Consider the following 27,319-nt stretch of genomic DNA (forward strand, 5'->3'; position numbering starts at 1 on the left):
TCATAGTAATGCATTTCCTGAAAGATGGGTGGGATGTTCAAGTATGACTGAGACACTAAAGAGTCAGAATGCTATGAAGGTGCCTCTCCAAATACAATTTTAATGTTTGTCATGAATAGTGTTAAGGTAAAGCTCAGGTGGAAAAGCAAATTAAGAAGTGCTGGGTATTGCTGGGACTAACTGACAGTTTCTTTGCAGACAACTACAATTTATTCTACCATAGTAAGATATATATTGCTAGACAAATACTTTAAACAAGAGCTTATTTATTCACAATTCAGATAAATTTTTTGAGACACAAAAGAAATACAAATGACAATAAACTGGAAAAAATAAGTGACAACATGAGTTTGCATCCAGTACTCTATACATTTTAAAATGATACCCAAACACTGCAGATGTGGAACTTCAATCAATCCCAAATGATAAACTCCTATTACTATTCCCTTTGAAAGCAAACTGGGAATGGGAAAGTCACTTGCTTCTTTACCTATGACCACATGAACGAAGTATCATTCAGCTTCTGTATCAAGCAGTAATTCAGTGATGTGTTTTTCGAAGTAGCAACTCGTTTCACCTTGTCCGAGCTTTGTTTAGAACAGTCAATATCAGCGTTCCTTGATGCAACTTTGAAATTCTCCCATTCAAAATAAAGAGGTCAGAGCAATGTTACACTTGCAGCCTGTAAGTATCCTTGAAGAAATTTCAAAGCTTCTGCATTCAGGCTAGTACTCAGCATTGAGGGAACCTTTTAAACAAAAGATACGAGTGGCACTATTAGTATGCATCTAAATTACAGTACTTTAAGCATGCAGGCATTCAGTAATGTTTTAACATTTTAGTTTCTCCAAATCCTAATGCGTTAATTGACTTGTGTGCATCTCAGCGTATACTTTCATATTATAGCTTCGTTTTGCAGTCAGCACTTAAGCTATTGCCTGCATCTACACACTTTGGTACCGTTGCTGCAAACACTGCGCAGAGTTAGCAGAGCCTGAATCTGCTTCTAGCCAATAAGGACCAAGGGCACTTGTAAAACTCCCTAGTCCCTCAAACCACGGGGGCAGGGTACAATGCTGCCAGGACTGAGGGAGGTTAACTTTGGATGCAAGGAAAGGGAAAAAGATGGAATCATGTATGTGGTTATCCAGTTAGTCCAACCAGCATGAAGCTAGGTGGACAGTTATGAACACATCTCTTCACCTTCTACCTGGTGAGTTGGTGCTTGGAGCAATGCCACAACCAAGTAACCATCCAGTTGCTGACTAGAGTTTGACAAATTAAGCCATATCAGAACCAGATAATCTGAAAGTGAAGCACACTTTAGAAATCGCTCTTGCAGAAGACTGGCACCCCAGTCCCCAACACATCTACAAAATCAGCACAACTGATTTCGACAGAGTGCGATTATGAGCACGTTCATTCAAGATAGCAGTCAAAAAAGGAATCTTCCAATTTTGACACACTGCGTTTTCTAGGATAAGAGAACAGACTCAGGAGAGAGAAACGATTCCCCACATTCATATCACCACACACACACTAGATTACAGCCACACAATCTTACTCTGCCTGGACACGCAGTTGATAACTTGTGAAGAGACTGTGCAAGATGGATTTTAGGATTGTTCACAATTTGGCCCACTGGATCGTGTTCTTTTTTCCCAGCAAAGGCAAGCTGGGAGAATGCAGTTTGGTACCCTGGCGTGTCTTCTATATCAATGAAGTGTTCTTCGTCAGGAAGGGTATCATCTTCAGGCAACTCAAAGAGACCAATGAGGGCCTGAAGAAGGGGTGTCCTATGGAGAAAACCTTTTATTTAATGGACTTATTCGTTGCTCGCTGCAAAAGAATCTAAACAACTTACGAAAATTAAAATCTTAAAGGCGTAGCACAAAAACAATATGTTACAGCAAACCATTTCAAACCACCACAGAAAACAGCCAATTTTCAGCATCAGAATATTCCTTAGGCAGAGGACTACCTGGATCTAGTTATCAGAGCCAGAGCAGAAACTGGCAATGGAATGGCACAAGCATTCAGAAAAACTGGAAAAAGCCTGTCCATACTCTGGCTGTTCTTCTATTTTGGACGGTGTCCAAGGAAAACAATGTACTTGCTCTTGTTTCCATTATGCTCCATACATTTATTTGTTTTCCTTATAATTCATATTTCCTCTACAATATAACCACTGCCTTGGTATAAATGCCCCTGGAACTGTTCCTGCCAAATTCATTGATATTGTTATAATTTGGCTATTATTGGAGGAATATTGGAAAACTAATAACAACTTATTTGGAACGGTTCCTGCCGGGAACACTTCTTATTGACAGCTGCACTCCAGCCCACCTTCTGCTCACACAAGAATTCAAGCTCTAGTCACTCCTGCTCCTGACTTGGCAATGTGGATTTTGTTGTTGTTGTTGTTGTTGTTGTTTGTCTTAATCTAGAACAGGAGAACTTATATCTTATTAATACTTTTGCTCCCTGACTGAGGTGCATGGGAAAACCACTTTCAAAAGAGGAATATACAACCAAACCTATTGCTTCTCAAGTGCTAGGTGGGGACAGTGAATGGTGGACACAAAACAAGCAGAGGGCTTAACTGCTGAGGTCTTCTCCACTGATACTGACCAGAAGCCCATATTAATAACACATAATGCGGTAACATATTCTGGTTACATATCATTAGTAAACTTCATTACTCTGAACTATGCTAAATTGCATGTGCTTCCTGACCTCACACACACATATTCTGCAAGATTTGTATCCTGAAAACACTGTCCCTAAACTGATCCCCTAAATTCTTTCAGACACAGCAAGACTGAATTCTCACCCCCAAGTTGGAACTCTTATCCTCTTATTCCTAACAGCACAGCATATTTTGGCCAGCACATTTTTTTGAAATAGGAATGGAAGCAATGGAGGGAGGGAGAGGCCAACAGAGAGATTCCTTCCTTTGGCAAATATCTCTGTTGCAACTGTTTAAGCAAAAACTAGCATATTCCCTGGGTAAGATAGAAATCTTTTTTTTTTAAGAGAGGAATTTCTTCTTCATCCTTAGAAGTTCTACCTTTCAATAATAAACTTTATGAAAGAAGTAACTGCACTTACCACAGCTTTGTGTATTCTGTGTCCATCATAGGAGGGCATTCTGTGAGTATTTTTGTGATACCAACGGCACAGATTTTCTTTTCTACTTGCCCAGATACTTTCTGTATTTCTGGTATTATGATTTTCTCTAAAACCATTCCAAACATCCTGTTAAGTGCCAAAAGAAACCCATTTAATCTTGCAGTATCCACCTAATGCATTTATTGGGTCAAGTACAGGTAATTAGAGAGGCTAGAGATCCATTGACTCAGAAATCTGAACACAAATCAGGCAGACCACTGAGCATTACCAAGGAAATGGTGTGTTATGAGTTCCTGGCTTAATCAGTATACCATGAGAGAAGAGCATTAAGAGGGCTCAACATTTCTGACTGAACAGTGACAGAGAAAAGGTGCCAAATCCAAAAAGTACCAAATTATGAGGGCATACTTAAGAGTTTGCTCCTGAGCCTTCCTTTGCCATCTTGAATTAAAGCTGCAAGTGCAAACAAAGAATCTTCCTTTGCAGCCAAAGTACCGTATTTTTCGCTCTATTGGACGCAGTTTTTCCCCTCCAAAAATTGAGGGGAAATGTGTGTGCGTCCTATGGAGCGAATGCAGGCTTGTGCCATAGCCGCGCGCAACCCCTCCGGCAAGGAGAGGCTGCACGGGGCTATGGATTCTTTAGCCCTGCGCAGCGTCTCCCGGCAAGGAGAGGCTGCACGGGGCTAAAGGGGAAGGCAAAACAGCGAGCGGGATGGATCCCACTCGCTGCCTTGCCTTCTTCCATAGCAGCGGCAGCCCCTCTGCAAGGAGAGGCTGCACGGGGCCATGGATTCTTTAGCCCCACGCAGCCTCCCACCCTCCCGGGAGGGAGAGGCTGCACGGGGCTGAAGGGGAAGGCAAAACAGCGAGCGGGATGGATCCCACTCGCTGCCTTGCCTTCTTCCATAGCAGCGCGCAACCCCTCCGGCAAGGAGAGGCTGCACGGGGCTGAAGGGGAAGGCAAAACAGCAAACGGGATGGATCCCACTCACTGCCTTGCCTTCTTCCATAGCTGCGCGCAGCCCCTCCGGCAAGGAGAGGCTGCACGGGGCTATGGATTCTTTAGCCCCACGCAGCCTCTCCCGGGAGGGAGAGGCTGAACGGGGCTGAAGGGAAAGGCAAAACAGCGAGCGGGATGGATCCCACTCGCTGCCTTGCCCTCTTCCATAGCAGCGCGCAGCCCCTCTGCAAGGAGAGGCTGCACGGGGCTATGGATTCTTTAGCCCTGCACAGCGTCTCCCGGCAAGGAGAGGCTGCACGGAGCTAAAGGGGAAGGCAAAACAGCGAGCGGGATCCATCCCGCTCGCTGCCTTGCCTTCTTCCATAGCTGTGCGCAACCCCTCTGGCAGGGAGAGGTTGTGTGCAGCCTGTACGCTGCTCTTTGGGGCTGGGGGGGGGGAATATTTTTTTCTTGATTTCCCCCCCCCCCTTAAAACTGGGTGCGCCCTATGGTCCGGTGCGCCCAATGGTGCGAAAAATACGGTAGTTATATTATTATTATTAATTAAATTTGTATGCCACCCTATACGCATAGATCTAAGGACAGTTCACAGCCGAAACAACTTTTCAAAAGGGTGACTGCTCCTGGTTCTTCCTCTACAGTTTGCCACCTTGAATTAAAGCACATAACTGTCAGGCCTTTATTGCAAGATGACACCAAATTAATTATGAAGTCTAGCCACTTGTGAGGGGGTCAATTGGTTTTGTTGCCCTAGGCTTTGCTGGGAGGAACGGTGGGATATGAATTTAATAAATAAACAAACAAATAATATATTTTCATATCCACTTTCAGCTCCGCTGCCTTCTTCCTGGGAAACAGAATGATACCTGAAAATACAGCTATCAGTTATCCCTAGCATAGCCTGGTGCAGTCAGTGTGGTACAGTGGCTGCAGAGCTGGATTAGGCCCCCAGAATACCAGGGTTCAAATCCCCATTTGGCCATGAGGCTCACTGGGTGGCCTTGGGCCATTCAGCCCCTCCCAGCCTAACCTACTTCACAGGGTTGTTGTGAGAATAAAATGAGGAGCAGGAGAACTGAGATGAAAGGCAGGATAGAATTGTAATAGTAAGAAATAGAAATAAAACTAAAAAAGAAAAGAAAAAGATACTAACTTTGGCTGTATACTGTCAAATATTTCTTGAAGTGCTATTGCTCCGTATCTTACACAATACAAGTTGATAAAGACTAAGAAACCTATTAAAAGAAGAAGAATGAATCAGAAGCTGTAAAAGAGCACGTATAACAGTATTAATATGTGTCTCTCTCTTCTATAAAATCACAGTGAATAAGCATCTGTATCTTTCCTGCTATCTGTCGACAAAACTTCTTTGCTGGTTTCACAGGGTCTCTAGGACCCACCTGGCAAAGCTGTTATGCAGAGGGACCAACTCCATCACAAATCCCCACCAACCCAGCTCTTATACTAGGTAGACACAAAGTTCAAGCTTCAATGAATATTTCTCTCTTTGCCTCCAAATCCTGTTACTCTGACCAATATGCCCTTTACAGTGGTACCTTCGGTTATGAATGGGATCCGTTCCGGAGTCCCGGCTGTATCCCAAAAATTTCATAACCAGAGGACCGCTTGTGCGCACGTGCGAGCGGCAAACCCACTTCTGGGTTTGCCACGGCCATAACCTGAACGTTACGCAACACAAAGTATTGCCATCTTTGAAATGAAATCAAAAGAGAAGTGATGATTATTCTGATCCAAAGCATACTAAGCCCCTCAGGGCAGAGTTCTTCCCCAAATCTATCAGCCATAAAACAAATAGCTTACTTTTGATAAATTTTGTTGTTTTGGAATTCTGAAGTCTTTGGAATAACAGGATGAAAATTTGTTTCCTGTACTGATCAATGGATTCACTAGAAAGACAAAAATACGTTGAAACCGGTTAATCAATCCAGTAGGCCATTTGAGTGTACTATTTCTTAACTTTCTTTTGGCATATTTTGAGTACATCCAATGGGAGATCTACAATAATGCAAACTAATAGCAGCAAAATTACTTGAATTTGGTATGTTCATACTCACGGGGGCATATGTTCTATAATACTGTTGAGAAGGTAGAATCCTTGATGGTCATTAAGTTTAGAGGCAATAAGTTTCTGGAACACACCCAAAAGTCCAGGCTGTAAATTAAGGAAAACACAAAGTTTTGCATCGGCCTCCACAGTCACAGCAGGCGCTGCAACGTTCCAACAGCTTGACCTCACCTCCAAAGGTGCACTCCTCTGTGGTCTCCCAAGACAGACAGATGCCAGCAAATTATTAACAGTAAAATGATCTGGCAGCTACAAAATCTACCCAGAATGGAATTATGATGTAACTGACTACCAGAGCAGAACAGTCAATGAGTCTGGGAACTGATTTAACTCTGCCTAGTTAAACTTGCCTAGCAATGGGGTAAAAAACTGAGTTAAGATTATTCAGGAATTTCAGATCATAGCTGGGTATTCAGCAGTGCTAGGATAGATTGAATGCACTACTGAAAAGTATTGCTTTCATGGGAAAGAAGTATCTAGCTCATCTAATAATTTTATGGCTTATGTAACTAGCTTGCATGGCTTAGAAACAACAGGGAAAATATATAGCCATTCATTCTCTGTAAGTGACAAATGCCTAGCATCAAGTGCAGATTAAGAATTTAAGTCCTGCAGGATCAGACCTAACTAGTTCCACATTCTGTTCCCTGATTAGCTACCCAGACCTCTATGGGAAGCCCATAAGAGGACATGAGCAAACCAGCACTCTCCAACAGACTGGAAGGGCTGCTTTTGGGGGCTGGCATCTTTATGAGAATTCTAAACGGAAACCCAGCCAGTAATCTCTTCAGTCTGCAAAAATCTGAAGTCAGTAAGACTTCCATTCCCAAACATAATGAAAGTGGCTCTGAGGGCTGTAGGGGAGCCTCAGGTGGATCTCATTTCCTTCTCTGAATGAAAGCAGCATTTCCATTTGTGGAGGAGCAAATCTGAATCCATTCCAACATGAAAAGAAACTTGCTCAAGATAATACATTCAAAATGTGTCGTTTTCTACAATGAAGCATATGCATAGCATCTTTGAATTCTGCCTTCTAGGATCGCAGTCTGGTGCAGACTTTCCCCTTAGTGATAGCCATTAGAGTCTAATAAAGTTTTGTAACTTCACAAGCTAACTTGAATTAACAACTTGGATTTCCAGGGTGAGTAAAAGATAATTCATTCTTTCTCATATCTACTAACACAGAAGAGGGTCTCCAACCTCTTTTTTATGAAACACACACACACACACACACACACACACACACACACACACACTTTTAGAAATCAAGCAATGCAATCAGTGTATACATACAATTTTGTCAGCTGCGGCATTTGCTATCGTGCTGGCACCTCTCTCCAAGTAGGCCTGAAGGAGTCTCACCAAAGGGGGGATGTTTCCTGACCTCTCCCACAAGACTGGCTGAAGCAGGTGTGGAAATAAGGCCATATACGACGATGGGATGTCATTTTTATGCATTTCGAGAAGCAGAGACATCACTTGAAACACATATGGAATGAATTCTGTTGAAAGGGGAAGACAGTTTATAAGCGACAGGAGGGTGTATTCATGTGTGCAAATACTGATACCTACAGTATAATCCAAAGGAGCATTTTGTGATTTTGAGCTGGTTGTGAACTCTCAGTCTAACCTACCTCCTCAGAGAATGAGAAACCACCATTTATAGCACCCTGAGGTTATTGGAGTAAGGGTGGGCTAATAACATAAATAAATGAATATAGCCACACAAACTAAGATTTTTCTTCTTTTGGCTTACATAAAGGTAAGAAGATATGGGTGGTCATATGTAAATCTGCCAAATATAAAAAGGTGTAAATAGGTATATTTTCAATTAGATAAATAATGGCTACTTGAACTGCAGACACTGCTTATACCATATTTCAAATAAGCCAGATCATGTTTTATTTTTACCTTGCACGTCATTCTGCAGAATCTCTGTGAACACCATAAACAAAGCATCTTCAAAGCTTCCAATAGCAGTGGGGTTTGCTTTGCAAGTTATCCTTATTGACAAGCAAATTGATTCAAACATGTAATGATTAAAGTGAGGCTTGCTTGGATTCTAAAAAGGAAAAGGAAAAAAAGAAGACGTGAACACCACAAAGTCACTGATAAGATTCTTACTTAAACTAAAAAGCAAGAAGTTGCTTTCAGTGCAACTATCATTACCTAAAACATGATAATTCTACTCACACCATAGGAAAGCAAACAGTTAACCTCTGACATGAGCCTCCTCCAATCTCCAATCAGTTCAAAATCTGAAAATGGCCATATTTAGCTTGTATCTGGCTAGAATCTCCTCTTGAATTCCCAAGGCCGCCTTAGATGAATATCAACACGCTTCTGACTACCAAGTTACTTTTCACCGTATAGATTAAAAGTTACAACAATTATAGTGGACGTACAACTATATATTAAGAAAAATCACATGACAAGCTTAAATGCTTCCATGCAAGTTCCAATCACAATTTTTACTATAACTTACTAGATCCTCATTTAACTTGCATGGAAATTACATGTAAACACAGTGAAAAAATATTTTGATGTTTATTAACTATTAATTTTATTCAGCAGACACACTTGGGGGTTTTTTGGCTATGCTTTTATATGTACATTTGTTCTGTAGTATTCAGTGGAATCTCCTGATGTGCCTCTACAAAAATTCAATAGAATTCTTTTAAAATGCAGATACAGTGATATAAGTAAGAGAAAACCTAAGGTTAAAATAAAGTTGTATTCAATAGCTCTTGTCCATAAACACAAGCCCAGAGCAGCACTGTGTGCGCAGATCCACTGTGTGCCCAGTAGATCTTGGGATCATGGTGAGTACCTCCCCCCCCCCCACATAATTTGGTTCCCTAACAAGGATTCAAGCAAGCTTTATTTTTTAAATTGGCGAGGAATTACATCAACACAAGTGACAAAAAGTGAACCTCTAAATCAGGTCGAGAAAAGGGGAACAGAAGAAAGCAATAGTATCTTCTTTTTTACCTTACTGACAGCAAGCAGTTTCTGTGTGAGTTGAGTGATGAGAGAAGGGATGTAGGGAATTATGGCTTCCTGAAGTAGGGAAAAGCTTCTCATGATAGCTGGAAATTCAGAGATTTATATTACTGAATGCAGAAACAACAGCAACATTAAGCTTAACATTACCTTTTTTTCCTTGCATAAAAATACTAGATCTTGTAGGTTGCATCCAAGATAAGAACTTTGTTTATTAAGTTTTATATAGGCACGTAGCACCGCATTCAAAAATACTAATGGGAGAACCTCTAAGATAGAAAAAGTGGTTTAAATTTGAGGGTAACTATTTGAACTAATAAATGTAGCCTCTTACCTTTCATAATATACTCATTTTCTGATGACCCTGGAAGTGTCAGTGCTTTGAAAAGGTTCGTTAGCAGCATTTCTGTATATGGTGCCATCTCTGCAGCCGTAATCCTGTAGAGGAAAAGAGTGTTTGATTATCACCAATGTTTTTCCAATGACTCATCAAGATCCTCTACTTTGGAGAGTCTTACCAATCCTGAATGGACACCAGAGGGAATGCAAGAACATATGAAATCCTAGAGTATGACAGTGCAAGGGACAGAGAGATGGAGAAGGCCAACTCATTTCCAAGTGCCTCTGGAACACAGTCAACTTGGAAATCAGCTAAAAACTCTGGTTTTAGAAAATGAAAGAATCAGCATAATAAATACACGTGTGTGGTTTCATCAATTTAGGATTCTCCATATACAGTGAGGGATATAGCCAGAGCGGCAAGAAATCAATGAATAGATGAGTGTAACATATATATACCTGAACATAAACTTACAGTGTAGTGTTGTTAGCTCCTTTCATTGTAAATAACCTTTCAAGAGCGTGGGCTGCGTAAGTATGAACTACAATGCTTTCTGCTTGAAGATGATTGATTAGGAGAGGAATAGAAACCAATAGTTGTTCTTTGGGTACCTACAAAATAGACACATAGGTAAAAATGCTTTAGAAGCAAGTACCAAGCAGTTTTGGAAGAATTAGGTCAGAAACAATGGACTGAAACATTCCATCTGTTATTACAATGTTTTGGTCATTGCAATTGTTATTTAAGCAGACCACTGTAACTTTCCTGCATGAGGTATATATACATTGTGCAGCCATACCTGTATTAAGCTTTTTTAAAAATTACTGTGCATAATCTATTAAACCAAGGTCATGGGTCAAGTAAGAGTTCCTAGCCACAGCAATTCAATGTGGGTGGGGGAATCTGTGGGGGAAGAACTGCCGGCAGCAACTGCAGACACCGTGTGTTGGGTGTGGGAGAGGAAAAACAAGCACAGCTGCTCTAGAGCCAGCAATTTTCCCCTCCCTTGCTGGGGAAGCAAGAGATCTTTGGAGCCTATGGACCCCAAGCCTCTCTTTCATGTGCCCCCAACATGTCCCTTTTTACCTCCTTACAGCCAAATCACTGATAGTAGAGGGACAGCCTTGGAGGCTGCTGCAGCCACAACAAAGAGGTTTCCAGGAGGCCACAGAAACTGAGGCTCATGAAATCCTATGGTCCCCGGGATGCTGTCCCATGGACTTTTGGAATGTTTTGCATATTAGAAGATTGCATAGCTGAAGATTTTAAAAGATATCACACACACGAAAACAAGAGCACTTTCTGTACCTGTTCTAAGAAACATAAAGTATGAAATTAGAGAATCTTCCCCAAATCAATTATGATCTGATCACTGGATTCCAGGGAAAGGGTTTTGTCATCTGTATACTGTAACTTTTTCAGAATTGGAGGTTTTAAAATGGGGGTGGGGTACCCTAAAATAATTTATGTTATTTTCCAGAAGTACTGATACCACATTGTGAAACAATTAGTACAGTTCTAGGTACACCATTTGCAGTATTTTTCCCCACACAAAAAATAGTCTATCAAACAATTTCAGCTGGATGTTAAGAACTCTGAATGATGATACAACTTACTTGGTTCCTGAAAATCATGATGTACTTGATACCATCAGCCTTAAGCACGGGAAACTCATTCACTGCCAAAAAGTTAATACTAGTTACTTATGCGGTTACCATATAGACAAAATTAGATATATAATAGAAGTTCAAAGTCCCTCAAATTTCACAGCATATTCCCACAATTTATCAACAGAATAAAGATTCCCACTGACAGTCTCAAGCTTAAGGAGAGACAAGATTGCAGAATGACACACACACAAATATGCTCTTCACTTGGCTCTCCTTTGTTCTGTCCCCATACCCATTACCCCACCCAACTTCAAAAAAATAACTCCAGCCATCCTCAATTTCTGGACCCACATTAAGAACACAGGAAGCCGTCTTCTACTATGTCAGAACACTGGTCCACCTTGACAAATACTGTCAACTCAAACAGTGGGGAACATAAGGTCCTGACACTGTACACAAGACACACTTCCTCCCCAACTTTTCCCTCTCCCCCTGGTTGGAATGTGCCCATGAACTCCGATAATGGCTCTTGCTTGCCTACACAGAGGACAGAGAGGAGTGTGAGACATGCATACAAACTAGTTTATTGTATAAAGGCAAAATCTGCATTCATTGCTCTGCCCACGTTTGTCGTTGGCCCTGCCCACGACTTGCATGTGGCCCCTGAAAGGTTGCTTTGATAATCTTCAGCCGATAAGGGTCCCGCACCCCAGGCCACTCTGAGTGGCAGAGGCTTTCCAGGATCTTGGACAGTTTGCCCACCGATACCAGGTGTGCATCTACAAAAATGCAATATACAAGGCAATCCACTAAAGCCTGGTAAGAAATTAAAGAGATCTTATGACTATTTTAGTTATCTATGCCCATGTCTTCCCTGCATGACACAACAACACAGATCCAAAATTATTCCCATGTTCGTTTACATTTATTGGTGTTACAGATGTTTAATATAGAATTCTAAGCATACCATTAGGAGACTTCAGGTCTGGTAGAATGTGATTCACAAAGAATTCCGTCAGGTTTACAAGTTCATTGGCTTGTGTTATTCCATGCTAGGACAAAAAAAGTGCGATAAAATAATCATAAACAATATTAATTGCTGGACTGGTTTATAGAGGCTCCCATTTACACACTAATGAAGTTTGCATGGGAATGATATCTGGCAATTTCTGTAAGTATTCATTGTATATACTTTGGCTTCAAGCATTGGATTGTGAATGGGAGAAGGAATGAATACTCTTATATTCTACTTATAAGATAATAGGTTAGTCTATTTCAGATATCTAATATAGTTATGAAAGGTGCAAGTGAAAGGTAGCTTAACCACAATACATTTTATGCCATGTCTTCTAAAATGTAAAAAACACAACTTTGATAGAAAAAGCCTATATTGCAAACATAGTCCTGAAAAAAGCTAATTCTCAATATGCTCATGATTGTTATGTCAAACCCACACTATTTAGGTTTTTATTGTAGAGGTACTCTAAATCAATGAAGTAACGTAATCAGTACTTCTAATTTCAATTGTTTGTAAAAATGGAAATGTCCCATTCGAACAGAGCAGCACATGGCTATCCCCAAAACACCAAAAATTATAAAGCTGGGCCCCTGTTCAGAAACTTTATTTTCCATATGTCCCACCTCTTATAGTTACATCGAGTGCTGAAGTCCCTGCCCCAAAATTTTGCCAAGCCTAGAAGAGATTGTTAAACCATAGCAATCCAATCCTTGAACACTTACATTAGCATACTTCCAAGGCGGCATGCGTGGGAATGCAACAAAATTGGAAGCAGTGACTGCAGAGGTTGTTCCCAGGGCAAATACCAAATTTTGCTCATGGGTTGACCTACTTTATATAAACTATTCTAAAGTCAATTTTATATATCTAAAAGTCTGTGGGTCATAAACATGTCATTACTGTCAAGAATGCTCTTCCACGGAGTGCTTACTATTAAATAATGGTTCTTCTCCCCAAGGAAACGGGTCTGGATGGGTATTCAATTTATAGTACCCTGTGTTTACAGTCAAATGCAAACAAGTACCTTTTGTGTCTGAGCTTTCGATGCCAAAGACGTTACAAGGTAAATAGCAGCATCTTTATGCTTCCAGTTGACAGATGGATTCTTTGCATACTCTTGCAGCATAGAGTTAACGTAACCAGAAAAGATCCCAGTTACAGGTCCTTCAAAAAACTTGCACAACCCTCTTACAAGATCACAGGCTGCTCTGCGTCTGGTATCAATATCTGCAAGGCAGAGATAAAAACAAGGTGCATTATGGGTTATATTAAAACAATGTTTCTTCATTTTGAAGCTCTGCTTGCAAACTGGCTAAATTGGATTCACCCTGCTGTGCTTCAGGGCCAGAGCAATTTGCTAAAATAGGCTTCTCTATTATTATTCATAAAAATCACGCTAGTGGTATTAAGGAATGCAGAATTACAAAATCTGCCAAAATATTGACTCTCATGAATATAAATGAAAGCAAAAACTGCAGGGCCATAGCATCAAAACACAAGTAGAATAAAATTCAGAAGAATTTTGGGACTATTTAAAGGATAGTTTAGGATACTATAAAACTTATCCTGACACAGTCAGCAATTTAAGATCACAAGGGGAACAAATGGTTCACTAAGAATGACTGCTCCCTGCAACATGTGGCCCTCAAAGGCTCAGAAGAAACTCTCAGTCCCAGAGTTCAATGGGTTTTAAATTCCAAGTGTGCACATATATAACTGAGACTTTTGAGTACGAAGTATGTGAAGCACTCAACCCAAATGCATCTGCTTCTTTGGTACTCCATAGAAACAGACTATACATTAGAAGAGAGGGTGTGAAAAGCTACAAGAAGAAAATTCTGGCTGATGTAAAGAAGAACTTCATAGAGATCTGTTGGAAGTAACTCAGGAGTGGAGGCTGAGCTTTCAGTAGGAGAAGGCTTTAGGCACTGGATAAATAAAGTGCAACAACCATTTAATCTGATGTAGTGCTAGGCCTTCTAGTGTTGCAGTAATACACCAGCAACTTCTAAAAAGCAAGACAAAAACAAGTAACCCTTAAAGCAAGCAAAATTGCCTTAAGGCTTGTCAGATGAACCCCCACCCCCAATAGCCAACAAATGTGCTCATCCATGGAATCACAGGACAAGCGCAAAAAAACCACACCATTACATATTTGAATCCCAGAGGGAAGAAATATTTTAACCCTATTACGAATGCATGCCTATTCAAGGGAAGACAATTAATGCATGTACTTATGCACATGTCAACACTTCAGAAAACTGCATCAGTTCTCAAATGCCATTATACACCCAGTATAGAACTGCTTACCAGATCCTTCCAAATCTCTTCTGATATATTCTTCAGAATTATCTTCAAAGGCTTCTTCATCAGCAGCTGCAGAAAAGCAGTCCACAAACATGTAAAGGATCAGCCATGATATACAAACTACATTTATTTTAATATAGCATATGCTTGTAAATAAATTTAAATCGCCTATTATTGGGCTCTATTTTATGAAGGTACCATGATCAAGGCAATGGGAGTTCGTGAACCATCAGTATTTTAAATGAGAGTAGTAAATAAAGTTCTCATCTAGAATACTCAGGCCAGGGTCCAAATTACATTGTGGAACTATTTTCATAACGCCATGCATGGTGTTTACTCCTCCTTTAAATAGCAACCCTGCACCATACTGCACAGCAAATTAGTTTTGAAACAGAGAGATTTCCAGAAGCAGCAGCTTATGGTATAGCATTAGTCTTCAAAGGCAAAAAGTAAAAGATTCCATTAGCATGAGATGCTCTTTAGATCCTGATCACAACCAATGTATATCTCTGTATGACAAAATATTGAGGATAGCTTAGAGTAGCTGCGGATTTTCACTGTTGGGCTGCTTCAGACATAAAGCCAAATCTTTAACAACAAGCTTTGAAGCAGCCTCTTCTTAGACATGATGATTCCCTGACTTCTTTCATCATCTGAGGCAAACTACGATTTACCATTTCATCTGAACTGCCAAAATTATAGCTTGTACTTGGCCCAGCAAACTAAGACTGGAAATCAGTTTGAGATACTGAAAGATTTCATTTCAGTACAAAAACTTTCTTTGGCATTACGTATGAGCCACTTCATGACAGAGACAGCGGAAAATCCAATTAATGTAAAAGCAGTGTACTACACTCAGATTAAACTGAGCTAGAAGCACTGGTGGAAGAGGAACTCAACTCTTCCAAACTGATGAGTTACTTCAGTCACTCATGATGGGATGGGATACCTGTACCCCTCTGGATACTGCTGGAATCCCAACTCCCATCAGCCCCGCCCAGCGTGACCGATGGTCAGAAATAGTGGGAGTTGCAGTCTAACAACAGCTGGAGTGACAGAAGTTCCCCAACTCTGATGGACATACATGTTACATATACCGTATTTTTCGCCCTGTAGGACGCACCGTCCCATAAGGCGCACCTAGTTTCTTTGGGGGGGAAATAAAGGGGGAAAATTATTTTCCCCCCCCAGGCGCGGGGTTAGGGCGAGGGAAGCCCGAGCTTCCCCCGACCCCAGCCCCCAAACAGGCAGCTCTCTGCAAGCCATGGGACCCCAGCGCTGGCTCCCGCTGCTTGCTGAGAGGTCCTCAAAGCCTGGACGCGCTGAGCTCAGCGCGCGCAGGCTTCAGCATGCAGGCAACTCTCCGCAAGCAGCGGGAGCCCAGCGCTGGGCTCCCGCTGCTTGCAAAGAGGTCGCGAAGCCTGCATTCGCCCCACAGGACGCACACACATTTCCCCTTCATTTTTGGAGGGGAAAAAGTGCGTCCTATAGGGTGAAAAATACGGTATATAAAAGGGAAGTGCAGTTCTGAGAGTGCAGAACAGAAAATGCCTCTCAAAACCATGCTGCAAACCTCTTGAACGCAAATGGCCACAAATACAGTCCATTACTTGGCTACTGTGCCAGTTCTAAAGCCCTCATTGTTAAAAACTCAATTTTTGCTTTCCTGGGAAATTTTAATCAAGATTTTTAAGAAAAGAAATATTTACCTCTAAATTCCATGTTGGGAACAATGACTTTTTCACAAATACTTGTCAGTGTATTCTGGTCTTCAAACAGGTGCTTATAATGGGGCCTCTCACAAACCGAAGCTAGAAACTGGATTGCATTACTTACCAACTGCGGGGGGGAAAACACAAAATGAGCATAATCTGAAGAAGACCTAAAAAAAGGTTCATTTATTTCAAGCTGGATGGAAGAGAGTCACTTACCAAATCATATTTAACTTCTTGCCCTGTTGTGACTAATAAATTCCAGATTGCTGTGACGAAACGGGGCAGGTAAGGCTGAAATTCTTCATCATATTTTTGGGCGTACAAAGCTGCATTGTCACAAATTTGGGATTTCAAAAGCTCTAGCAGACCAGCTTCTTCTTCATCCTAGCAACAAAAAAGAAGCACCACCAACGTATTTGGAAAATGTAGTCTCCTAGTACCCCTGACATCTGCCAAAGCAGCAAGTAAAGTAAATGAAAGGAGGGGATTTGGAGGCAGGAGGAGGGCAGAATGGTCAGGAGGCTCAGGGGATGAAAACGGGACAATAACACATGCCTAAGTGCATCATCTAGGGTAAAAGTCCCAACTGGGTTCCAAAATCAGCCAAGCAATTCCCCAAGTAGTTTGTGTTGCCCAAAGCCAAAATCCTAGTCTGGATGGAGAAATGTTCCCAAACACTAACAGAAAGTGAGGTCAGATTAACTAGATGCTCATCCGAGGGCAGGCTTGGTAGCATTTCCCTCTTCCAAAGCCAATTTCTCATTGCCCAGTCATCACATATGACCATGACAAGAGAATTACCACTATCAACATATGGACCCAGTGCTATGATATGTTATACAAAGGGACACAATTTTTTATTTGAGAAAATTACCATCTACCTTTAATTTTTCCTATACTGGCTCCACAATTTCCCTCCAAGAGAATGACAAAAATCAGAATTACTTGAGCTACTGCAATTTCAGTTCAGAACCCAGGAAAGCTCCTTTTTTGCAGCTCAAGTGGAGTTCTGAATTCCCTTTCCCATTACACAGAAATTTTCCAAAAGATTTTATGCCAGAGAAGAGGAAACTGTGACCCTCCAAATTTTGTTGACTCCATCAAATTAAGTCAGCATGACCAATGATCAGGGATGAGTTTTAGTCTAGCAGCATCTGGAGCGCGACAGCTTCTCGATCCCACTTTTATGTTGCTACTTACATCTGTCTGTAAGAGTTTGTTATCCAAAGTTAGAAGATTATGGAAATTCATCATCCAAGTTTCCATGTTATCTTCAAAAAATTCAGGAAGATCCTACAAAATAGAGAAGTAGATCCACATCCGTAGTTATTTTTCTATTAGGTAATTGCTTATTTAAGAAGCATACTTTCCTGTCTATTTTGGCATGCGACCTGCTCAAAGAAATACAGAATTACTTTTTTTAAAAAAAAGAGAAGGTATGAAACATAATTTTCAACTGCTAAAGGAAATCCAAAGCCCAAGAGACACAAACCAAGTCAATTTCTCTGTAGCTTTTAACGTGTGTAGCTCATCAACCTTCTCCTCAGTTTTCAATCAGCATAGCAGGAGCTGTGTAACAACCAGCTTGCTTTACGGCTTGACAGCGCTTCAAGGCAATGGAACTGCAGCTTATTATGTCAGATCCGTTTTGCTCACCCAGGGTTCCCAGAATTAAGGGTCACTGAGGACCACATTAGTCTTAGTAACAGATGCATGTAAGCCCTGCTTCTTTATTTACTGGCCTACCATTATGCCTATGAAGAGTAAAAAACAAGAAGCACATACCTTTCCTTTGACTTAATTAAACTTAAGTAGGTTTATAACCCCTAAATTTGAGAGGTTCTGTCTGTCAACAGCTATCGTTCCCTCTGTTCTTTTGTCTCCTGACACAACCTTTGATCAAATCCAGTCTTACCAAAAATAATCAGCGCTGAATCCAAATCTGAAAAGCCAAGCTTCTTATACTAAAAGGTTACATGCACATTACTTTAGATTTGTTAAAGCTCTAACAAACAACTTATCCTAGCACACTTATGGAGCACTGACATTTGGCCAGATACTTGCACTTTTAAACTTGCTTGCATCTCCAAAACCCATCAAGAATTTTGGCTAGCAGCACCGAGGTTTTTAATCATGCAGTTATCCATCAGTGAAATTGCTCCTATACAGAAAGTTGCTTGCAGGATCAGAACTATCCACTAGAAGAGCATGTAAAAGATGGCTTACCTGAAAATTTAAACTGTAGAACAGCTTAGCAATCAGAATCAGAGATGAGAAGAGTACTTTCAAAGCACTGACATCATTTGCATGAGTACTACAAAGCTCAATTGTGGCCTGGAAAAGAGCAATTTTAATAGCAATCACCAACAAAATCTATTCAGACACTTGCCAATACTGTTCCACTTCTGTGAAAGCTCACTGATGCCACAAATCCATGCCTCTCATCCAAAGTCAACTAAATGTAATTTCTCTTTTCTATTAAAAGCACAATATATGTACAGAACCAGATAAGCTAAAACATCAATAAAATATAAAAGCAACAAAACAAAAAGGCACAGCCTAAAAAAGAGAGGTCTGAACACCAATAGCATTGTTTTAATAATGTTATTAATAAACATATTGCAATTATTAATAAACAGCATATTATAGGGTGCTAACACATCCTCTTTAAAAACGATCAGAGTAAGCATGGAAGATTTTAGTTCAAACTTTATCTTCTTCACCTTATATATCTGACTATCGCAGCAGCTAGGACAGAAGTAGGAACTTCATAAAAGTCAACATAAAATGCTTTATGTTGGCTGTAAAGTTAAAAAAAGACATTACACAGAAGGTATATAAATCAATTCCATATTTCAAATACAACACTGTACCTTAAAGAGATTTGTCAAGGGAAGTGCGAAAGCATCAAGAACAAGTTTGATCTCTGTCCACAGTTCATTTGATTTAAACTCATGACGATACCTGACAAATGAAGGAAAACCAGAACTATTTAATTTGCATGATCATTTTCTATCAATTTGAAAACTAGAGCCAAGCAAAAGAAAGAAGTTAGCAGTTGAAAGGCATTATTGCTAGAGCAGAGTGCTTTTACTTTCAAAACAGAACTTGGAAATTCACCCACTACCTTTTGAATAAAGAATGCGCTGTACGAAGAACTCCATTAATAACATGGAAGTCTCCGCTCTGAAAGCGATTCACCATCTCCGTTAGCAGATCAGGCCATTTCTGAGGGAAGTCTTCTCTACCAATTATGCTGATAGCATCACTTAACTAGGACAGAGAGAGACAGAAACATTATGTAGATATTTGCATGGAGATAAGCAACCACCTTACAGTAAACTCAAGACAGGCTGTCTACATGCAAAGTATGCAACTGCCAGTGACAAAAGCAGGTGCATGTGTACCTCCCTGATCCTCTCTGCAGTATCTAGCAGATCTTATTCATGACACCACAACTTTTCCCCCTTCCCCACCCCACTGTCAATGGCAGCATGATAGGACAGTGGACCATGTGAAATCATGAAAGTGGTACAAGATACTATGGAGGGGGAATTGCATGTACAGCTACCATTTTGGCAGACTCACATTCAGTGTCCTGGCTCATTTTGCCTTAAGAATATGCCACTAAGGATGGTATCCAACAAAACAGATCCACTAGGGCAAAGACTTTTGGCTGTGCAAATGAATTTCTTCTCCTTCTCTTCTCCCTGACCCCCCAACCCTTCAAATCTTTTATGGGGGTTCCCTTGACCATCTACAGCAAACTGGGGAGGTGCATGGAGGGCAAGGAGAAAGAAGAAGTTTCAGTGCTCAAGCAGAAATTATTGCACTAGTGGGCCTATTTAGTTGCCTTTTCCCCACTCACCCTGTATATCAAACTAGAACAAGACACTGCATATGGGAAATTCAGCTGGCATACTAGGGTAGTTTCACACATTGCCTAACTATTTCGTGGCTTTTAAAATCTGTCCAAATGTTCTCATAGGATTCCCACCCATGGCTTCAATGGAACATCTGTAATCACATGTTTTATCTTCACCATATCAGCTATGTTTGCTAAAATTGAGAAGGGAAAAACCCAACACTTCTGAAATGTTAATGCAGGTTTCATCTTATTTCCAATAAAAAACTTAATAGCAGTTTCCCTTCTTTTCGTATAAGATACATATAATATGAATAGTAGGAATACATATTAATAGCAATACAAATCAGAACAAACTTATCCTTCAGATTTCACACTTCCCTAAATTTTGTAATGCAATTCTCAACCAAAACAACATACCAAAATGCACCAAAAATCACTTATTTTAGGGCAAGATATTTAAAAACCAATTTTCATACTGATTTTTTTTCAGGTTATAGACAGACTTGTGAACCAACATGCGTGAAATTGACACAAACTAGAAACAAAGCAACTCATCCGCCCTTAGATGTATCTATTGCTTCTCACTTTAAAACAAAATTTCATATATTAACGCAATCAGTCTCCCAGCACAAAACAATTCCCTGTTGAAATAAGCTGACTTCTGGGTATTTTCTTCATTGTCACCTCACCTGTTTTTGAATTTGTTCTGGACTGCTAAGCATTAGGTGTACTATGTTGGCTTTGATGGCTATCCTGTCGGCTTCACATATTTTGTTTGGTTCATCTTCAATCTAGGAACAAAATGTTAGTTGAGCTAGTATCATAACATCTCGAGATACTTGAATTTTTGCAGCAAGTTGTAAGCTTTCAGGAAAAAGCAAACGCTACACATTTGTTCTGAAACATGCTGGGCCCAGGAAATATTTTCCTGTGCATACCGCCAATGAGACATACAATATACCACAACCAGCTGCATCACAACAGCTCAGCTGTAAACACTACATACTGGCATGTGGATGCATCAGGCGAGATGGGTGGAATTTGCTGACACCAGGAAGCAGAGTTTCATTTCGTGCTCTGTTTCCACTTCCATCTGAAATAAACTGGTCACTGCATCAGTGTTCTCCATCATCAAACTAAACAGCAACTGCAGGGGTTGCCATGGTGCAGCATCCACTGCCGGCTTATAGCCACCCCACTCCACCCCCGCTGCCTCAGTTATCGTCTTCACAGGTTCAAATGCTCCATGAGAAAGGAGCTACCTTCCCAATTCCTGATTCTGTGCCAATAACTGCAGCTGTAAAATGATACTTTTCCAAATTTATGATTTAACTATTTATATGACGTTATTTTTCAACGTTTTTTAAACCCATTGATGAAAAAGCACCTGAAGAGTAACCGAGTACAATCCCTTAAAGCAGATTCTGGAACATCCTCAAAATAATAAATATTAACCTCAAAGTGGACCATTTGATTCAGTTATGATTAAGTGTCCTAATTTCCTGTTGCAATGAATTAGTATCAATAGTTGGGAGATCTGAAGCAGATACAGTTCAAAGTTATAAAAATTAAAACACCAATTCTAATGAAAGTAACCAAATCAGAAAAGGGTAACATGGTAGGAAGTGTAATAAATTCATTCAACAGTTCACCAGTGAGAACTATTTCTCATCTATCAAGATCACTGTACTGTCTCAAAAATCCTGACTGTGAGAGAGAAAAAATTATTCTTTTTCTTTCCTCTACTTCTCATTTTTCTTTCCACAGCTCATTTGCAGAAGATAGTAACAACAAGGCATTTGTAATGTTTTCTGCAAAAGCCAAATTCAAGCACCATCATCCGTACCTTTCTCAAGTTATTTGTAGGTGCCACAGAACTTGGGGAAGGGAGGAGACAATGAAGGACACCAATAAAGGATTGGCTAGTAAAGCAAGTCCAAACGTGTGGATCCTTGCAACTAGCAAAGCAACCAAAGAAACGGTTAACCTGGGATTTCAGATACAAAATCACTATTCCCTTCAGTAAATAAGTGTACTAATAGTATGTTGTTCTGGAAGAATAGATACCTGTTTCTGAAGGTAGCCTTAGGGGTAAAAGGTAAAGGTACCCCTGACCATTAGGTCCAGTCGCGGACGACTCTGGGGTTGCGGCGCTCATCTCGCTCTATAGGCGAGGGAGCGTACAGCTTCCGGGTCATGTGGCCAGCATGACTAAGCCGCTTCTGGCAATTTATCTACTTGCACTTGACGTGCTTTCGAACTGCTAGGTGGGCAGGAGCTGGGACCGAACAACGGGAGCTCACCCTGTCGTGGGGATTCGAACCACCAACCTTCTGATTGGCAAGCCCTAGGCTCTGTGGTTTAGACCACAGCACCACCCACGTCCCTGGTATTCCCTTCAGTAGCTTACCATAATACCAAATCTGATGTCTATAATCATCCTGCAACATCTTAGTTCACAAGTGTTCCCATTACTTTATTCATAACCACTTACTTTACAAGGAAACACGCTATCATAGTACAATTGTAATAAATAAAATACCTACAATTCTCCAGTTCCTTTTAATGTAATTCTTGAATGTGACAGAGGCACAGACTTTGATGACATTATCTTGGGACTTCTCCAGTAGAGTTAAAAGTAGCAGTGGGTAATTCTGGTTTCCTTCAACCGACTCAAGGAATTTTTCCGCTATAAAACATTTAAATATAATGAATTTAGCAAAAAGCTTAGCTATTCCACAGTCTAAACTCCAAACATTTAACACCATTTAATACAATACCAAGTCGGTGTTTAGAATGATACAGTGAAGAAATGGCTATTAATGGATGGTATCCTACTAAGCCACACTTAGGGTGGATCCACTGAAATCAATTTACTTTATTCACAACCAACTTGTTCAATACCGCTACTGTTACTTGACCTACACAGAGTATGACTTAGTTGGATATCGCCTAATATTTCTATGACAGTACTTGCAACCCCACAATTATTAAACAGCTGCAATATGGCAACTGCAAATCATTTTTGATGCAGATCAGGAAGCTGCTCTTAAATTCTGTATCTTCACAATTTCTGAAAAGGTAGCCCAGTTTGGACTGTCATCTTAACCTGCATGTTATAACTGTGAATAACAAAGAGACAAAAAATATTAAGCCTCTCCTCTTCATTTTACTGAAAAACTTTGACTCATATAGTAGTTTGAAGGTTTTCCAGAAATGAGGAATTCACAGCAAGAATTAGTACTGGAAGACCCAATTTAACTGATGGGAAGTAATTTGATGAAATAGTTACGTATTTTGTAAAATTTAACAGTTGAACACCAATATTATACATATTTACTTATTTATATTTTGCAGTGTTAATAAACTGTTTTGGATTCAAAGAACCACATAACTAGTTCCACACAGCCAACAGATGTTTAGACTTAATGTTTCTTGTACAGAAGCTCTCCATGCTGCATGACAAGCCTGTTGTGAGAGCAGTTTCATAAGCTGTGTGAGATTTGGCCTGATCTGCTGTTAAAAGCGGGAGGGGGGAGTCAACAATTCCACTAGGCAAAAACAGCACCGCCAGTAGAGGTCAGCACAGTGTGGACCTGACCTTCAATGCAATTCAACGGATATTTATTCAGAAGCAAATCCCAGTATATTCAATGGGGCTTACTCAAACATAAGCATGCAGAGATCACTAATTTATCTGAACAGCTAATAAATAGAAATGTGCAAAATACACATTTCCCCTCCTCTAGTCTTTTTGAAATTAGTTTGGTTTTTCTTGAGATTTCCACAATTACTTTGCCTAAGCAGGACCCCCTGAATTCACATTTACTATCCTGAGTGAGACTGTGGGTATAATCAAGATAAGTAAGGCATGCCTAATGAAGCTGAAGGGACGTGAAGTGCTTAAACAGTTCACTTCAACTTCAAATCTGATTTCAGATTTCAATGCAACCTACTCTCTTTGCATCATGCCCCATCACCTCAAAGGCAGATTTCAGAATGGAACCATGGACAGTTAATATGACTCAGAAAGTATTCACTGATCCGTCAGGCAGCTTTGATTGCAGCAAGATTAAAGCCAACTTGCATCTAATAATCAGTAACTTGACTGCAATTCAAAAAGCATACAGATGGACCTCCTAACTTTTTTAAAAAAAGAATGTATGTCCAACTGTCACATGAGGCTTCCAGGGGTCAGCCATCCCACCCACACAACTGATCTGCATTTAAAGTGACAGAAAGTAAAAAGAGGTCTCATTTTGACACATACTGGTTTCAGTCAGCCTGCTCGTTTAGATAAGAACCTATTGAAAAAAATCCAGTAGTTTTCTTTTTCATTAATGACTGTTGTTCCAACAGTTTGAAAAGCTATGTTCTGGGCCATTACCATTGATTCTGAAAAACCCAGAAAATGACTATAAACAGATCTTATAATGTTTTGGGTCAAACTATCACTAGACACCATTCAATGCAGGCTCAAATTTCATATTTTTAAACTGTTTACCAGGACGCCTTATGGCAGGATCAGGATCAAGTGTCTTCTTTAAGTATTCTGTCAAAGTCTGCAAATTGGCATCACTCAGTTCCATAACTGCAGAACCTAAAAAATTAACAAAAAATTCTATAAAAATGAGAAACAAGAACAAGAGTCATAAGCAAAGTTTCTGTATATTGCTACATGTTTTTGAACCACCTGTTATACTTGTTCCCCTTGCCTTCTGAAAAATCTCTCTGGAAAGTCAAGGAACCCTTGGGAACAACCACTAGAAGAAAAAACCCTGCAGGCATGTATGAAAACCTCTAGGTGCACACATACAGTTCGAGAGCCAGTGTGGTGTAGTGGTTAAGAGCAGTAGACTCATAATCTGGTGAACCGGGTTCACTTCCCCGCTCCTCCACATGCAGCTGCTGGGTGACTTTGGGCTAGTCACACTTCTTTGAAGTCTCTCAGCCCCACTTACCTCACAAAGTGTTTGTTGTGGGGGAGGAAGGGAAAGGAGAATGTTAGCCGCTTTGAGACTCCTTAGGGTAATGATAAAGCGGGATATCAAATCCAAACTCCTCCTCCTCTTCTTTCGTTTTAGATAAGTTACATACAACATACTTGACCATCGCACAAAATCAGGAACCAAAGTGATCATTCACACACATGTACTCACAGACAATTATTGACAACTGATTATAATACTGAGAGGCTTCTGGAATCAACAAGAATTTCCTCTCCTGCGCAACTGGGCAACAGAAAGGTCACTATACTCTCATTCTTCTTCTGAAACTCTGGAACTGACAGCCCAGTTGGAACATTGAACTCTCCTCCTGAATTCTAGGCTGATCACTGATCTACTGAGAGTCATGGGACCAAGAATAAACAGTTGAGCAAAGAGGAGGGCACATCATGTGTGAATGTATGGATCTGATGGATAATGCAAGAAATGATGAACATGGCTAACTCAATACATGGCCTGTTAGAGGCATGAGGTGGTTAATCAGGCAACCAAGGGTGACCCTCCAGTGTCTCTTCCATGGATCAAGTTTCTTGGTTTACTGACAAGCTTGAACACTAGTGGTAAAAAACACAGAATTTTCCATATGGTGCAGGGGCTGTTAGACTCCACTCACTGTAACAGTTAAATTTTGCTGAAAAAGCTACTGAGGTACTGCCCAACTGGGACATAATTAGATACTGCCTATAGTAAGTAAAGGTAAAGGGACCCCTGACCATTAGGTCCAGTCGTGACCGACTCTGGGGTTGCGACGTTCATCTCGCTTTATTGGCCGAGGGAGCCGGCATACAGCGTCCGGGTCATGTGGCCAGCATGACTAAGCCGCTTCTGGCGAACCAGAGCAGCACACGGAAACACCGTCTACCTTCCCGCCTGAGCGGTACCTATAGAGGAAGTGTCAAAAGTATCCACTTGTTGCAGTTGCATGGCTCAGGTTTGACCTAGTTTCCACACAGGTTGTTTGATACTGTGAAGGCCATGATGTGTGTTTTCACCCCAGACCCATCACGACAGATTAAAACTTCTAGCTACAATTACAAACATTTTCCTAGAGAAGGTCCGCCCACTGCTTAAGAAACCATTTTTGTATAAGGAGGATCCAGCCGCTGTTAACCCAGTTTCACAGCTACAAAATGCTACTGCACATCTCCTAAATAATACTGGGAGATATAAACATATTCTATTTCATACCATTTACCAGTATGTTGATTACCTTGATTGCTTCCTAACTTAATGCAAAATTAACCTTTACAAACAGCCTGCGCTGTGAGTTCAGGAAGTGGCCATTATTCTTTCTCAACTCCTAATTTGCAATGTGGAAAAAATATGTCATGCAAAATTACCACAAAATTTTATGGAAATCCTTTGAAATGTAACATTCCATGCAAGCACCTAAGAATCACCTCTGAACGCGTGCAGAATGGCTTTCCCTCGCCACTGAACACCCGCAAGTCTCCTCCAAGTCAGGTTAGGAAACACCCTATTTCCGCATGAGCTTGAGACCCATCACATCTTTCTAGAGCTACCAGCTTACTCTGAAGTCAGCCCAGCTCCATTCAGTGGGGCTCATGCCCAGGAAAAGCACGCAGAGGATTGCAGCCTAAGCCTTGCTTGGCACCCGCTCATTACACCCAGGGAACCAGGAGCTACAAATCCCGCTCCCTCCGCAGCATGTGGCAGTCTCGTGGCCTCCGGGCTGAGTCCGCGAGGAGAGAGGCTTGGCCTTAATACCATGAAGTGGGAAATGGCAACGGAGAGACAGTGATTGAAAGTATATTCGGATCACACCACCTCGTTATTTCGCCCACCGGAGTGGCAGCTGCGGTGGCCAATCAACAGGGCGCTTTCGTCACGGGCTAGGCTCATGGACCAACGGGGGGCGCGCGCAGCCCCGGAGGGGCGGGCCGAGGCAGACGCAGCATGCTCAGGTGCGCCCCCTCCCTCGGCTGGGCCCACAAGCCGAGAGCCACCCGAGGGCCGGGGAAGGCGGACCGCGGCCGCCTCCCTTCGGGGCTCCGCCGTCTCCCCCCTGCCCGACTCAGAGCTCCGGACCCCCGCCGCTCAGGCGCCCGGCCTCACCTGACGGGACCCCTTGAGAGAGCACGACTAGCAGCGACGGCGGCGACAGCAACTCCTCCGCTTCACATTCAAACCTCGGCGAGAGGGCGCGGCGGCGACGTAGTGACCGAATTACGCAGGGCGCCGAGCGGCCTCTTCCCCTCCTCCTCCCGCCGGGCACCAATCAGCGGCCGCCTCCTCGAAAGGCCCCAGCCA

At 41.3% G+C, this 27,319-nt stretch overlaps 1 protein-coding gene across 2 annotated transcripts; it reads right to left on the bottom strand.

Annotated features, from left to right (window-relative positions):
• Positions 1 to 249: 249 nt before the first annotated feature.
• Positions 250 to 27,319, bottom strand: CSE1L (chromosome segregation 1 like). 2 transcript variants are annotated; one of them, XM_083446796.1, is made up of 25 exons: positions 27,125 to 27,319; positions 24,547 to 24,642; positions 22,589 to 22,731; positions 20,732 to 20,833; positions 19,302 to 19,447; positions 19,048 to 19,138; positions 18,401 to 18,508; positions 17,375 to 17,467; positions 16,391 to 16,558; positions 16,169 to 16,298; positions 14,463 to 14,528; positions 13,177 to 13,379; positions 12,102 to 12,186; positions 11,141 to 11,202; positions 9,999 to 10,135; positions 9,519 to 9,622; positions 9,173 to 9,270; positions 8,093 to 8,243; positions 7,475 to 7,683; positions 6,171 to 6,268; positions 5,917 to 6,002; positions 5,249 to 5,330; positions 3,112 to 3,258; positions 1,565 to 1,796; positions 250 to 748 (listed from the first exon to the last, which is right to left on the bottom strand). In XM_083446796.1, the coding sequence occupies exons 2-25, from the start codon at positions 24,629 to 24,631 to the stop codon at positions 659 to 661; spliced, it is 2,916 nt and encodes a 971-aa protein (XP_083302922.1). In that variant the 5' UTR covers positions 24,632 to 24,642; positions 27,125 to 27,319; the 3' UTR covers positions 250 to 658. The 2 variants fall into 2 exon arrangements, with proteins under 2 accessions (XP_083302922.1, XP_083302923.1); XM_083446797.1 differs by having other exon boundaries at positions 24,547 to 26,258; positions 26,305 to 27,207.

This window comes from Podarcis tiliguerta (genome assembly GCF_965153285.1).
Source record: "Podarcis tiliguerta genome assembly, chromosome: 6".
Classification (NCBI taxonomy): domain Eukaryota; kingdom Metazoa; phylum Chordata; class Lepidosauria; order Squamata; family Lacertidae; genus Podarcis; species Podarcis tiliguerta.